Below are 16,900 nucleotides of genomic sequence, written 5' to 3'. Positions count from 1 at the left end.
TTATCATTGGGTAAAAATTGAAGCAATATATAACATTGTTAAATTATGTGGATACTTTAATAAATTCAGGAATATTTTAAAATTGAAGGAGTCAGTACAACAGTGATCTAACTCCTCTCAACAGCAATTTTGTTGTTTACTTGAAATTTTTCCAAGTGAAATTAATATGGTTTACGAAAATAACACAAAGTCAGTGAAATTGGACATGAATGTACTAATCTTACTTAGGCTACTATTGCTAACGTTAATATTTTGCTAGAGCAAGAAAAAATGTAGAATATTGAACTTCGATCTCCATATTTTAAATTTAAGTTGATTGCACTTATTTTGCGACTCCTTTAATTGATACAATTCTTATTTTGCTGTATTGAGCAAGTTGGACAAATAAAAATTCTTCATCAGTGCCGCAGCCTTCATGTGCCCAACGACGACATTTTGAACACAGAGTTCTCCCCCCTGGGCCCTGGTGTCCTCTCAAAAAATCGAGTGCAAAACAAGCACTCTCCATCATCATAATTTTCTCGATATTCCGAGTCACTAGAGTTAATTAATTGCATTTTCACATCGAATTCTTCATCACTGAACGAACTCAAGCAGTGCTTCTTGGATTGATTTTTTCTATGGTTTTTGTTATTTTTCGAAGTTCTTGCGAGCTTCATCTTTTCTTTGTTTTTCCTTATCTAAACTCTTTCTCATTTTGCAATTCATTTATTGCCTATACGTTTTTGCCTGACTGGCATGTAATATTTTGCAATTCATTTTTAATTCTTAGAGAAGTCTATATTGTATCTTAAAAGTATTTATTTCAGTAACTGACTTCACAGCATATGTTTAAGGTTCTACACCTTTACATTACATATTTAAAAGACGTATGAACGTTTTCGTTGGTCTACGCCAACATCATCAGATAAGAAGTACATTTCAGCAATATCAGTGCTCTCTACATAATATCATTTGTTTCTGATAAAGAGTTGATGTTATGATAGCTCCTTTCCTCCCCTGGATACTTAACATGCGACTTGACACTGGTTGAAGCTTGCGGGTCGTGAGGTAGTTATTGCTGCTTCTGTAACTGTGATATAACCAAAGTCACCGTTTCTGGCACGTGAAATAAGTAATGGGAACGTTGAGAGCGAGTAACTTATCTTTCTCTTGGGGCAGCAAAGGCTTTTATCCTCTATTAATATGAACACCCTTCGGCCTGTCTCTCTCAACAACAAAATAATTCCTTTCAGTGCTACTGTAAAAAACCTCGGCATCTATTTCGACTCTAATATGAACTGGAATACGCAAATCAGATATATCTGTAGAACAGTTTTCTCTGTCATGCATTCTTTGAAACGCCTGAAAAATTTCCTTCCTACTAAACTCAAACAAATTCTAGTACAGACCCTTGCAATGCCTCACTTTGACTATTGTGATGTTTTATATAGCGACCTAAGTGCTGACCTTACTCAAAAACTTCAACGTGTACATAATGTCTGCGTCCGATTTATTTTCAATATCCGCCGACATGATCATATATCGGAATATTTTCTACGACTCTCCTGGCTCCGCTTGCAAGACCGACGTTTAGTACATTTCCTTTGCCTGCTATATCGAATTATATATGATTCCACACCCAACTACCTTGTCTCACGGTTTACTCTCCTAGCTTCACATCATAATCGTAATACACGTTCACAGCATAATCTGTTGCTATCAATACCACGTCATCAGACATCTCTGTACTCAAGTTCTTTCTCAATAGCATGGCCCGCTCTTGGAATTCGCTGCCGCTGGAAATCAGGGGTAGTCTTATTCCTCAGTTGTTTAAAATTAGGTTGTTTAGAAATATTTTAAATGCACAGAATTAGTTTTTTTAGGTATAATTTTTATTTATTATTATTACTATTATTATTATTATTATTATTATTATTATTATTATTATTATTATTATTATTATTATTTTATACAGTCATTACTTTATTTTTTCATTAACATTAATATCTAGGTAACTGTCATTGTCTCAATGTAACACGTGCTGTGCTGATCATACTTATTGTACTATTCCTTTAGTTGTGAGATTATATGTAGTAATTCTTTTTTTTTAAGTTAATACTTGTATACTAGATTGTATTTTCCTGTTTGTGATTATGTATTCAGTTTCTTTTTTATTGTATATATTTTTTATTATTTCAAAGTTAATACTGATTGTGTATATGTATTCAATCTCTCTTTTCTACTTTATTATGTTTATTATTATTTTTAAGTTAATATTTGTATACCGGTATGTACTTCTCTGTATATGATTTGATCCTGGTTGAGTGGAAGAGAAGGTCTGATGGCCTTAACTCTGCCAGGGAAAATAAAACCGTGGTTGTGGTGTCTTAATAGCTGTCAACAATCAAATACCTGTAGTATACCGGAGACATGACTTAGAACTCATTAGCAAGTGTGTATGGATTCAGATTCCTATGGCAGACGGATTCAATTTGTTAATTGGTAATCATTACTTTCCACCCGATACTGATCCAAAGTTTCTAAAATCTTATCTAAATTGTCTTGAAAATCACCTTGATACACACAATAATAGAGTAGTTCTTCTCGGCGATTTTAATATTCCTGGTATGAATTGGTCATCTGGTTGTTGTGCTAATAACATACATTACTACTCCAAAATTAAGGCTCAAGAGTTATTTTCATCTTCTTGCTTTCTTGGATTGAAACAAGTAAATTCAACAGTTAATAACAAAAACTTACTTGATCTTGTATTTACAAATTTAACCGAGACTGAGGTCAATCTGGCCACTCACTCACTAGTCTTGCAGGAGACTATCATCCTCCCTTAACAATAATTCTTGAAGTCACACTAAATTTTTCTCCCCAGAATCAACAAAATTCTTTCCCAAATTATTCTCAAGGTGATTACTTGAATTTATATTGGAGTCTATATAATTACGATTGGTCCTGTGTTTACCAAGCTGTTGATGTTAATGATGCAGCTAGCTCACTATGTTCAGTAGTTGATAGTGTCATATCCCAGGCAGTTCCTGTCACTAGAGTCAAAAGGTATAGTTATCCACAATGGTTTTCTAACACCTTACGTAAACTTATTAGAAAGAAAGACCATGCACATAAAAATATAAAAAATTCAAAACTGAATTTCATTATCAAACATTTTCCTACTATAGAAAACTTGTGAAATCTAAAATTAAATCGGATAAATTATCATGGCTTCAAAATATTAATGAAAATCTTACAATGGAACCACAAAAGTTTTGGAAATACGTTGAATCATTTCGGAAGACAGATAATTATCCCTCTGAATTAATTCTTAACGATAAACACATCACAGATAAATGAGACATTGTCAATGCTTTTGCTGATCACTTCAAATCTGTTCAGACTAAACACAGCCATACATATGAAAACATTATTATGAATATAACAGATTCATTACCTATACCTAAAGTAACACATGATGACGTTCGTAAAGCAATTAAAAAACTGAAACCAACAAAAACAATTGGCACTGACGGTATTCCAAATTTTATAATTAAAGGATGCTCTGATATATTTATTCCTCTTTTAGCCCACATATTTAATATTAGTTTGAAAATGGTGAATTTCACTCACTATGGAAACAAGCTGTAATTATTCCTATATTTAAAAATGGGAAAAGAAACGATGTCAGAAACTACAGACATATCTCGATCCTAAATAACTTTTCAAAAATTTTTGAAACCATTATTCACAGACATATATCTTTTTATGTGAAAAACAAGCTCAATTCTTCTCAACATGGATTTACTAAAACTAAATCCACTGTCACTAACCTGGTCACATATCTAAATCAAATTGTACCAATAATTGAAACGCAGGGACAAACTGATTCAATATATTTCGATTTCAGTAAAGCTTTTGATGTAGTTCCGCACTATATCCATCTTCATAAGTTAGGAAATATTGCCCTTTCTATAAGCTACGTAAACTGGTTCAAAAATTATTTAAGTAATAGAGTTTCATGTGTAAAACTGTTTAATATACACTCTTATTCTTATAATATAAATTGTTGAGTCCCGCAGGGATCTACTTTAGGACCTCTCCTATTTATTATATTCATAGATGATATAAGTAAAAGAATAACTTCTGACTGTTTATTATTTGCAGACGATTTAAAAATTTTTCGTACAATCAAAAGTAGTACTGACTGTCAATCACTTCAGTGTGACATAATTCAGTCGCTAAATGGTCGGAAGACAATGGTATGAAAATTAAAGTATCCAAAACTAATGTAATAACCATTTCTAGAAAAACTTCTTCACTGAAATTTAATTATTATCTAAATAATGTTCTAATTAACAGAACGGATTGCGTAAAAGATTTGGGATTATTCCTTGCCAGTAAATTGTATTTTCATAGTCACGTTGATTACATTTACAATCACGCAATGAGAATGTTAGGAATAATACGGTCAATAACTTATTCTTTTTCCACGCCCCATTCTCTCTTAATGCTATACTATACATTGGTGCGATCGAAACTCGAATATGCATCTGTAGCTTGGAACTCGATTACAACTACGGACTCGGCTAAATTAGAAAATATGTTCATTCAGATTTCTGCCCATTAATTCCGGGTGCAGTTATGAGAGAAAATGTGAATATTTTAATTGTCAAATCTATATGCTAGACGCCATGAGTTAGATTATCTGTTCTTTTGTAAAGTCCTCAAAGGTGATATATCCTGTGACTCTTTCTTAAACAATATTACCTTACGTACTCCAACGAAAGATACGAGAGCCCACAAACTTTTCTATATTAGAAATTCGAAATTTCTTTCACCAGTCTCCAGATGCATTAAAAATGCCAACATGCATGGCTGTGAATTCGATCCCTTCAATGTATAGACTTAGTTTGCTCTTGGCAACGATTTATCATTTATGTATTCTTTTAGGCATTATACTCAATTATCATTGTCTCATAGTATTCTTAGTTATGTATTTTAAAGTCATCCATTATTTATCCATTTATCGTCATTATTGTTATTAATTGTAATTGTATTTATGTGTAATAATTATTTTTGTATTATGTTTTTGTTATATTTGTGCTTAACTGTAATTGGCCACTGGCTGTTGTACAGCACATTAAATATAAGTAAATAAATAAATAAAAATAAATTATTATTATTATTATTATTATTATTATTATTATTATTATTATTATTATTATTATTATCTTTGCCACAGTCTGTGGGCATGAAAGCTGACAACTGTGATTGACAGATTGTTGACGACACATCTGTTTAGGAGATGGTACAGTACCACTCTCAGCCGAAGCGATAACAGATGTCACTGACTACACAGTCTACTCAAGGACACATCCCAGACATGCAAAGTGCGAGTGTCTTGCCTTTGACGCAGTCAGTGGCCAATAAGACTGACAATTCTGATTGGCAGATTGCTTTCGTGACGTGTTGGGTGTTACCGTTCTCAGCTACATTGGCAAAAAGAGCTCACTGACTGATTTTTTACTCAAGGACAAGCGCCACAAACGCTGGCACTGGTTGTAGTGGCGATATTTACACAGGTCAAATGAAATTTTCGAAACCAGAAATGGCAATTAAATTTAATAGTTTTAATAATTTTACAATATTTTTATTTGAAATATATACAGAATATTTAACGAATTACGCACTTATGTTTTGATGTTTAAGTAAAGTAAATATTGTCATACTAGCCTATTTTAAGGTTGTTCAGTATATGAAGAAGTACACGGCATATCCAGTGAGGGCAGTAATCGAAGAATCGACATAATTGCATTTAAACCTCCCTCTCTTGAAGGTTACATCATAGACCCCACTGTGAGATTCGAATCGCACGAACACCAGCCAGAAGAAGTACACGAGGAAGAAAGGAATATATATGATCCTTCCATCTGTTTTTAGAAGGACAAATACCATCTGGAATCCATCGTCATTACGGGACTAATGATAGGAACCCGTGGGACCATACCCCAGTTTAATATCATGTGTTTCAATATAATTCAAATTGTTATTTTTCACTCTAACAACAATGTATCACTAAGCCTCAAGGCATTTACTCTATTTTATCATGGTACTCTTTGTCGATGGCAACCTGTAGTGGTTACAGGAAGAAATTAAATAAATAAATATTATTGTCATCTCAATTAATAATTAATGTTAGTCATTAATAATGATAACTTAATCATTTAAATTAGTAATTTTTGTAATGAATAATTGAGGACAATGGATAACTAATAATTGACTAATTCGTAATCAATTTTAATTAATAGTTCAATTAATCTTTCATTGGTTTTACGCAGTTTATAGCAGATAAACTGACACTACTAGAAGCATTAACGCCTTTCATAAACGCTAAAAGGTGCGCATCGTAATAAAACCAATAATGATTCTAAATAAGAGATACTATCTCTTAACAGGACCCCTAGGTATCTCTTATTAGGGAACGGAATAAATAAAAATGAAACAGCTACCCAAGGTCATAAATTATCTTTCTTATTAGCAATCTACCTTATTATATGCAACATTTTGCCAGCAATTTTATAAAATGAATAATATATTTGTTGTAGCTTACATTAACTGCTGTTCATTTCCTCAACAATAACCATCAAAAAGTTCAAAATGTGAAAAATTACTTTTCTTGCTCTCAGCTTCGTTGCTTACTCTCAACTGAGGTTAGACAAAGAACACGAAGTCTTAGAAGCACAAACATTGATTTACCATAGTTGTCGAAAGATGGTAAATTATACCGGAGAAATTAACAATGTATCTCTTATTAGGAACCTATCTCTTTTTGGGTACTTTACCTTACTTGTAGTAGTAGTGGTAGTGGTAGTGGTAGTAGTTGTACTTATAGTAGTAGTAGTAGTTGTACTTATAGTAGTAGTTGTTGTACTTATAGTAGTAGTAGTTGTACTTATAGTAGTAGTAGTTGTACTTATAGTAGTAGTAGTAGTAGTAGTAGTTGTTGTACTTATAGTAGTAGTAGTAGTTGTTGTTGTACTTATAGTAGTAGTAGTTGTTGTTGTACTTATAGTAGTAGTAGTTGTTGTTGTTGTACTTATAGTAGTAGTAGTTGTTGTACTTATTGTAGTAGTAGTTGTTGTACTTATAGTAGTAGTAGTTGTTGTTGTACTTATAGTAGTAGTAGTTGTTGTACTTATAGTAGTAGTAGTTGTTGTTGTACTTATAGTAGTAGTAGTTGTTGTTGTACTTATTGTAGTAGTAGTTGTTGTACTTATAGTAGTAGTAGTTGTTGTTGTACTTATAATAGTAGTAGTTGTTGTACTTATAGTAGTAGTAGTTGTTGTTGTACTTATAGTAGTAGTAGTAGTTGTTGTACTTATAGTAGTAGTAGTTGTACTTGAAGATTATTTAAGAGCTTATTGACTCTCACACGTCAGTCGAAGGCTTATTGTGTTACCCATAGGGGAGTTAGGCCTAAAATGGCATACTTGGGTAAAATGACATACCATGTGTTTTGTGAAAACACTGTAAGCCGAGTTTGAATTTACAGCTCTATAGTGCAGAGAAGCTGGAAACAGTGGTTACATCCAAGTATTAGCAAGCGAAAGCGCTTTTTGGTGAAACAGGTGCAACTAAAAGAAAAAAGTGCAAGGCGATATAATATTGTTGAGTTATGTTATGTATTTTTTGTCCTTTTAAGCTTCAGATATTAGTGAAATAATGTTCATGACTGAAAACATGAATGTTTCCCTATATAAAAAGCATTACAATATCCAAATTCATAAAGAGGTTAGGTCGTACTAACACTACTTCTTATTCTTCTTAATTCCGGGTAAAATGACATACCACGTACTTGGCTAAAATGACATACTATGTCATTTTACCCTAGTGCATGTTTCTGACTGGAAATAAGAAGCCATATATTATGGGCGATAGCGATTTGCAAAATTGGTGTCAACTTTGTTTACAGTGGCTAATTAGTGATTACTTCTGTGAAATTATGTAATATATAGTGGCATCTCTCTCATTGCTCGACTGAATTTTTCGCAAAGCTAACTGATTTTAAAATAGGTGAGATGGGGATTTATTTAAAATTTCTAAAATGAATATATTTTCAATATTTATATGCACTGAATTTTGTTACTCTGATTTATCCTCTTATGAATGAGCTAGGCTTTGCGAGTCTGAAGTTTACTTGCACCTACTTCACCAAAAAGCGCTTTTGTGGAAAACATTGTAAGACGAGTTTGGATTTACAGCTCTATAGTGCACAGAAGTTGGCAACAGTGATTACATGTTATGTTAGCCTTCCCTCGTCACTGCACCCACCGACTCCAGCCACTTGATGTCTCTTTCTTCGGGCTTTTGAAAACATATGATCAGGCCGTTACAAAGTGGCTGAAGAACCATCCTGGATGGGTGATTACACAGTTTCAAATTGCGGACCTATTTTCTGAAGTCTATGGAAAAGCTGCAACCATCACCAATGCATTGGGTGGATTTTCTTCAACAGGAATTTGTCCACTCAATTCGGAAATATTTCCTGATCACTTATTTAGTCCTACAGCGCTCACAGACAAACCTCTAACGAATGCAGTCCCTACAGACGGGCCAAAGGGTGCAACACAGAAGAGCAGTTCAGCAACAAGAAATGCAAAAGAACATATGATAGAGTCATCACCAACAACTGCTCCAGCAGCGAAAACGTCACAAACGAGGCCTTCACCTCATGTGACACAGCAAGAGATCTTCCCGATTCCCTGTGGCACTAGATCTGTGGCGAGAAGGAAGAGAAGACGTGAAGGGTCCCAAATCGAACAGCTCTTTTATTAACCAATTAAAATTAACGGAAGTTGAAAGAAGAGCTGTAGAAGAAAGGCGTTCAGCAAACAGAGGAAAAACACAGCTTCAGTTTGATCTAAGCAACGGGGACCAAAATGAAGATAGTGACTTCGATGGTGATGTTGAGAACGATGCACCTTGTCTCTATTGCAATGAATTTTACAGCCAATATAAACCAGAAGAAACATGGCTACAGTGCAAGAAATATTTCTCATTGGCACACAATGAATGTGCAAGTGTATCTAAGAGAACATTTTTTTTAACTGTGTAAAATTTAACTTAATTATGTCATTTTATCCTAGTAACTTGGCTAAAACGACGTAGTTTGTCTATTTTCAAACATACCTTTCACTTAAAGATTATCAGTATTTTCCACTTTCTGTTGATCTTAATATATGTGTTATGTTGTAGTATCAGGTATATATAATTGACAGAAACAAATTTGGTAAGAAAACATATTTTTTTTCAAGATTTCCTTAAGATATGTCATTTTAGGCCTAGTTCTCCTAATCTTCCATAGAGGTTCTAGTTTTGGGTGTCACCTAGGTCTAGAACTTTCATCCCTGTGAGAGGTTCTTCTGTATTCCCAATGGAGAGGTTCCAAATATCCAGAACCTCACACTCGAGCAGATATGTGTCATGGAGTTTCAGTGTACTGCCCACATAATCTACAAATAGGGTCTCTAGTGAAGAGTCCCACAGTTTGGACATGTTTCCTGAAATGTCCACGTCCAGTGATGAGTGCAACCGCTCTATTTAGTTTTTTCTTACTTAAATATAGGAGGAACCTGGTGAAAGCTAAGCTGTATTGCTTGACTAAATATTTGCCAAGAGTTTGACCAGGATAATGTAACCACTTTCTTTGGTGTTTTTTCTGGTCCATGTTTTTACTGCGGTTGTTACACTTGATTTTCTGATTTACCAGATTGGTTCTGGCCTAATGTAGGAGCTATTTGCACCTTTCCGTGCCAGTCTGCTTCTTCATCTCCTTCGATACCCTGATGTCCCGGTACTCATCGTAATTCTACGAAGTTATTATGCTACAGTATCAAGGGGTTCTGAAGGCATCCCCACACCAATTTTGATTTAAGTTGTTGGAAGCCAAGTTTCTTTAGGGCAGCTTGACTATCTGTAAGGATGAGAATGTGTTTTTATGTCTTTTCTCAAAACCTTGTTGAGAACAGATCAGGATTTCAAATATTTATGCCTGGAAAACAGTAGAATATCTTTCAAGACTGACATTGTTTTGTTTTGGAATATGTATTGTACATTCCAGCTCCTGACTGGATCCCTACACGTGAGCCGTTGTATATCAAATCAGGGTGCTCTGTATCCTTCTCAGTGTCTGCTTATCTGACCAATCTCCTCAGGATCCTAAATGAATCCCGAATAATACGTGAAAGCAGTACACTGCTACAACGATTTAGTAGAAGGGCAATGTTCACCTACTTAGATATAACACGCGGAGCTATTCCCCTGAAATCGGCAAACACCGTCTTTTGGTAGAGTAGTGGTATTCAGTCTATGGTACGCGTACCCCTGGGTGTACACGGGGTTGTCTCAAGGGGTACGCATCCCACTGATTAGTATGTAGAAATGCTAACATATTTATTTTATTATACTTGTTGATAAAATCATTGAATTATGTTATAATTTCTTTGCAATATATACTCTTGTTTTTTCTTGCTTGAATAACATTTTACGTAAACTATTACTATTATTATTTCATCAATAACTACTGTATGATAATAATAACAATAATAATAATAATAATAATAATAATAATAATAATAATAATAATAATAATAATAAAAATTTTTAGTGCGTCAGTCATAGTCTTTTGTCAATTCTTATATAATTAAAGTGCAGTCTGGAAGGTATGCTAGCAAAAAGATTGAATATTACTGAGATAGAACAAGAAAATCAAGGATTATTATGGACAATAAAAAATTGGTCATATGGGGATGGTTGTTAATTCATTATGAAAAGCGAATCTGATAGGATTATTTCATTTTATATCAAATACAATAATAAATGAATGAATGCAAAAATATAGGTCTATATATATAAATAAACGAATAAATGAAGCAATAAATGAATGAATAAATCGATGAATGAATAAATCAATGAATAAATAAATCAATGAATAAATAGTGAGTGAGTGAAGTTATGAAGGGAGTAAAGAAGGAATGAATAAACGAGTGAATGAATGAATGAATGAAGAAAAAATCACTAAAGAAATAAATCGGTAAATAAAGGATAAAATAGATAAAGAAAAAAATAAAAATGAGTAGATACTACCTTACTCTCTCCAGAAGGTCTCTAACATTTGTGCTGTTTTCAAGACGTTGAATATTATTTACTTGTCAGAAATACTCAAACTTCAAAGTCTCTGTGACATGATGTCTTACCGGTATGAGGGGACTTGAAATCTCGTCACAACAACAGATCACGTTATACTGTTTTCTACTTTGTTTAGACTCAAGCGTATTCTACTAAATCAACTGAGCAGTGTACTGTGTTGTCATGAGATCTGATCTCACTTCCAAGTCTGAAGTTTTCAGCACAGCATCTTGGATCAGGAGTGTCCAGTGCCAGAATAGCTCCTTCTCCAGTTGTCTGTGTTAATTAGTCGATATGCTTGCAATCTACCTTCCGCTTTGAGAAATATCTCTAGCGGTGGTAGGTTAAGCAGAATTTCTAGTGCAATTGTAGAAGTGCTTTCAAAAAACTCCTGTAGTGCACAAGCAGGCGAGTCTTTGTATACTTACCAGTTTTGTAACTATTGTGCGTAGTAAAACTTTCGACCACCATACCATTGGCAGTCTGTGACCTAATTACCACTATATAGTGAGTGGGAAATTTGCAGTTTTAAACCCCAAGAAGTTCCAATAATGCTTCTGCATGTCACAAGTGACCATTTTGGTTTACGGATGATATTATTAATGTGTTTGTTCCAGGTCCATCTCGAATATAGTGTAATTCCCATATATTTAGTGGATTCTGAAGCTCTCACATTAGTACCTCCCAAACTTAAGCCATCAATTTTGTTTCTTTTCTTATAAATGGAACAACACCTGTTTTTGAAGGGTTGATTTTAAGGACTTCTGTCATGCACCAGTTGTTAATTTCTTTCAGTACACCATTCATGATGTCTGAAACTGTATTAGGAGATTTCCCTTAACAAGAAATGCTACATCATCCACATAACCTTGCAGATAATATCCCTCCTGTCTATGTATTTGAGAAGACCGTCAACCACAAGGCTCCATAGCAAGGGAGGTAAAACTCCTTTCTGTGGCGAGAAGCGTATGAAAATATCGACTTGTGATGTTCCTCTGACAAACAATTGAACTATAATCGCTGTGTGAACTTAATGCTTTCAACAACCGACATTTCTAATATTCAAATTTTTTTCTTTTTATTATTGATTGCATTCCACTAGAATAGATTGTATGTACTTTTAAATATAGGCCTACTAAGGTTCAAATTATTACAACTTTACTGCCTCACACTACTTTTGACCAATGAAACGGTACGGAACAACGTGTTTCAACCAATCATGTCTCCTTATTCTATCATTTTTATCATTTCAATAGTATTTGTTTTTATCACCTCCCTAGCATTTGTTTAGACTGTTTAATCTATTGTATAGTCATAACTGAAGTGGAATGCAATTGTTGTAATAAAAATGAAATTGAATCAACAAAACCTTTTTTACTAGTAATCGTCCATAGAGTTCAATGAATATTGTATAATTGGCACAACTGGTAACAAGAGAACAGCTGATCATAATACACTACTGTCATCTAGCGGAATAATTGTATTGATGGGATGATACAATAATACATTTTCAAGAGAGTTTAGTATTTTAGTAAGTCAATTAATATTTTCTGGTATTAGAGTACTTTATTTCTTCTAATCATTTATACTTTCTTCTAATCGTTTAACAGTAAATTAAATCGCACTCGAGTTTTGATTTTTCTAGATAAATCAAAATCTCTAGTGAGGTTACTGCAGATAAAATGAATTCATTCACAGATGTGAAACTGAAGAAATAATCTAGTGCATAAAAGGATTCTAAATAACTTAGAATCACTAGGCCTATAAAAATGTAATTATTCGGACTCATTCAACTTGAATTATTTCAAGTGAGTATTAAATATTTGAAATATGCCACTATTACCACCTTATTCTGCAATGTAGCCTATATATTAATGATGGCTTCGACTATACCAGTTATCGTTGTTAGATAAATAAGTGTTACGACAAAATTTTATTCTCTGATAAATTAATTATTACCAAAACCGGAGATGATTTACAGACGTGGACAAATTATTAGCAAAATTGAAGAATTTTATTATATATTTTTACAAAATATGATTCTTCAATTTAGACTACAGTTGACATTTTTGTGTATTTCCAAATTATTAGCAAAATTGAAGATTTGTATTGTATATTTTTCAAAATTTAACTCCTCAATTTGGACTACATTTGATATTTTTGCATATTTACAAATTATTAGCAAAACTGAAGATTTTTATTGTATATTTTTACAAAATTCGATTCTTCAATTTGGACTACAGTTGACATTTTGGATATTTCCAAATTATTAGCAAAACTGAAGATTTTCGTTCTATATTTTTACAAAATTTGACTCTTCAACGCAATTGACATTTTTGCTAATTTACAACTTATTAGCAAAATTGAAGATTTTTTTTTGTATATTTTTACAAAACGTGACTCTTCAATTTAAACTACAGTTGACATTTTTGCATATTTCTGTCTACTGTAATTATGTAAATATCCAAAATTGTCAACTGTAGTCTAAATTGAAAAGTCAAATTCTGTAAACAAAATATCATAAAAATCGTCAATTTTGTTGATAATTTGTCCACGTCTGTACAACGTGAACTATATAACTTGAACTAAGTTACAAATATATGTAAGTTCAAAAATTATTTTCAACGAAGAATAATAGTAAATAATTGATATTAACATGAGTCATAGAAATCTAGACGACGAACAGATGTTATAACATATTCAATACCTATGTGGCACAATCTAAACACACTTTAAAAATTTTAACCGTGAATCTCTTTATTTATTTATTTATTTTTATTTTTTTCAAGAAAATGCGTCTCTGTATATTCATATGGCAGTAAAAGTTGGGCGCTGCCTGCAACTCAGATAAAGGAGAGCTGACATTTTCAGGTTACTTGGGTGTTATAGTTTAAAGCCTTGTTTTTTCTGACCTGGCATCTCGCACTTATAGAAACCACCCACTTATCTTTCGTGTAGTCCGGATTTGTACGAGGCTGCCTCATATCTCTTACGTCGCATGCGTCGGTTCAGAGAAATCGAGGCTTAAGTGTTATTCCTAAAGAACCATAAGAAAAATAGAGATTAAGTTCAATGAAATATGTTACGCCATTACTGATTGGTTGATTTTATTGCATACAAGAACACTACCTTAAGTATTAGCTGGATGTATTGTGCAATTTTCACATTTATGTGTTTTGTGAATGATCTCAGTCTGTGTAGTGGTTTTTAATTAGTTATTTTACGACGCTTTATCAACAGCTATGGTCATCTAATGTCTGAATGAGATGAAGATGATAATGATGACGAAATGAGTCCAGGGTCCAGCGCCGAAAATTACTCAGCATTTGCTCTTAATGGGTTGAGGGAAAACTCCAGAAAAACCACAACCAGGTAACTTGTTTCAACCAGGATTTGAACCCGAGCCCGCTTGTTTCACGGTCAGGCATGATAACCGTTACTACACAGCGGTGGACCTGTGTAGTGTTAAATATGAACTTCAAATCTTCACTGTTTTCACCATGTACAGTATAATAATTTTTTCAACCATTTACGACTCTTCCGTCCTGCACTGTTTAGATACGATAAGATATGATGAAAACACCAACTAGTCTGCCTTGAATGTCTTTGTATTTAATATAGGCCTATAAAGCATAGCGGAAAACATGTATTGCACTTTTAAACATTAATATGGCTAAATTGCAAAAGAGGTACTTTATAGACTACTCACCAAAAACTCCCAGGCGATAATTCATAGCAACCATAACAACATCCTTGTCCATTAGGTATAGAGGGCCGTAAGAATAGGCTTTCCCACTTCCTTCCAAATAGGCTCCTCCATGGATGAATATCATCACTGGAAGAAGTTCTCCAGATGAAGATGTCTACCGAAAGATGAAGGACGAAACTTTAATAGGCTGTCTTACAATGATCATTCAGGCTAATTAAGAACTTCGTATTTCTTTACCAGAAATGAATATTAAAAGAAACCATTCAGATAATTACAGGGAAAGTAACCGTGGCCACATATTAGATTTCCCTTAGTACCACAAACTTTGAACTTGTTGTTTTTCTTTAATATATAGGCCTAATATTCGTTTGATGTACTGAACTTGAATTATGATTTTGAATGCAATGATACTTAAATTTTAATAATAAACCAAAATCTGTAGTTTTTTCCTCATCAAATATACTGTATTTATACGATATGATATATGAGATGATGAGATATATATGATATAATATACATTTATATAACATCTTCGGTTCTACTGACCCTTTACATTCCTCTATTCCGGCCAGCAGGCCCTTACACTATTTACAGCTTAAACACAGACGTAACTTGACCTTAAAACCTCTTCTTACCATGTCTTTCATGTTCCTACACTTTCACTTGATCTCATTTTAATTTATCTCTTTGTTATCCTACTTCACGTCCACACCTGTGGAGTAACGGTCAGCGCGTCTGGCTGCGAAACCAGGTGGCCCGGGTTCGAATCCCGGTCGGGGCAAGTTACCTGGTTGAGGTTTTTTTCCGGGGTTTTCCCTCAACCCAACATGAGCAAATGCTGGGTAACTTTCGGTGCTGGACCCCGGACTCATTTCACCGGCATTATCACCTTCATATCATTCAGACGCTAAATAACCTAGATGTTGATACAGCGTCGTAAAATAACCCAATAAAAAAATCCTACTTCACTGCTCTTATCCTCAGTTAAACTTAAAAATTATTCCTACTAGTTTTCTCATTCAACTTCATTCACCTTTTCTCATAACTAACTAAATACTTCCTTCTTGTAAATAACATAATACATTTAAAGATCTAACCTTGGTTGACTATTTCAGTAAAACATGACCTATTATTAAATTCGCTGTCTAAACACTTCTTACACAACACATTAGCGCTCGTACCCTGGAACATTGTTTCACTTTATTTACAACATGGTCTTAGAATACACCGTTTAATCAAAACAATTATACGACATTGAAAAGTGCATTAATTCAATTCCATTTTTCCATTATATAAACCTGCTATTATTTCAACCCACTGATACAACATTTTCTCAGATTATAGACTTTTTTCATCCCTACTTGCCTGTCTTTTCGCACTCCTAATACTCTTTACACTCTCACTACTTCCTCTTCTATTCCCCGCACTTATTTCACTTCCTCTTTCATCATTCTCTTCTTCCGATGATTCATCATTCTTGTTGCCTCTCTCCTGCCTTCCAATTCCAAGGTCTCCACCTGTGTTGCCATTTGATACTTTGCTTGTTTCACTGATTTGGCCTTGGGGTGACGTCATTACTGATCGTCTACTGGTGACGTAACCGCTGCCCTAACCGCCTGAATGGAATTTGCTGACGATGATTTCTTCCGACATTCTTCCATCACAATCTCCTTTCTCACTGCTCTCATGCCTTCCGCAATTTTATCTTCCAGTATTATTTACAATCTGTCGTATTGTCTCCTTTTCCTCTACTCGTTTTCTTTCATTTATATTCTCTACAACTGGTATGGACATATATCACGGATGCCCAGTGACAGGCTACCTCAAAGATTGTTTGCTTACAGACCTAACGGAAAGAGAAACCTTGGAAGGCCGAAAAAACTATGGAAAGACCAGCTCACCTGAGGCAGAACAGGCCAGAAAGCCTAATTCTTGACAGAATTTGATGATTTAATGTTCATAGTTGTTAAATTTATTCTCACGCACGTACCAACAGATAGCTCCAATAGCGTAGAG

The 16,900-nt window shown here is 33.8% G+C and overlaps 1 protein-coding gene across 2 annotated transcripts in view; it reads right to left on the bottom strand.

The window, feature by feature from the left end:
- The window catches only part of LOC138705182 (juvenile hormone esterase-like), a 69,617-nt gene that overhangs the window by 39,861 nt on the left and 12,856 nt on the right, over nt 1-16,900 (bottom strand). For both annotated transcript variants that reach the window (XM_069833891.1, XM_069833892.1), the window contains one exon: nt 14,885-15,038. In XM_069833891.1, the coding sequence (XP_069689992.1) occupies nt 14,885-15,038 (154 nt within the window). The remainder of the gene's footprint in view (nt 1-14,884; nt 15,039-16,900) is intronic.

Source organism: Periplaneta americana, chromosome 8 (assembly GCF_040183065.1).
Source record: "Periplaneta americana isolate PAMFEO1 chromosome 8, P.americana_PAMFEO1_priV1, whole genome shotgun sequence".
In the NCBI taxonomy this organism is placed as follows: domain Eukaryota; kingdom Metazoa; phylum Arthropoda; class Insecta; order Blattodea; family Blattidae; genus Periplaneta; species Periplaneta americana.
The sequence above is the reverse complement of the archived record's forward strand: the minus strand, read 5'-3'. Positions and strand labels throughout refer to the sequence as shown.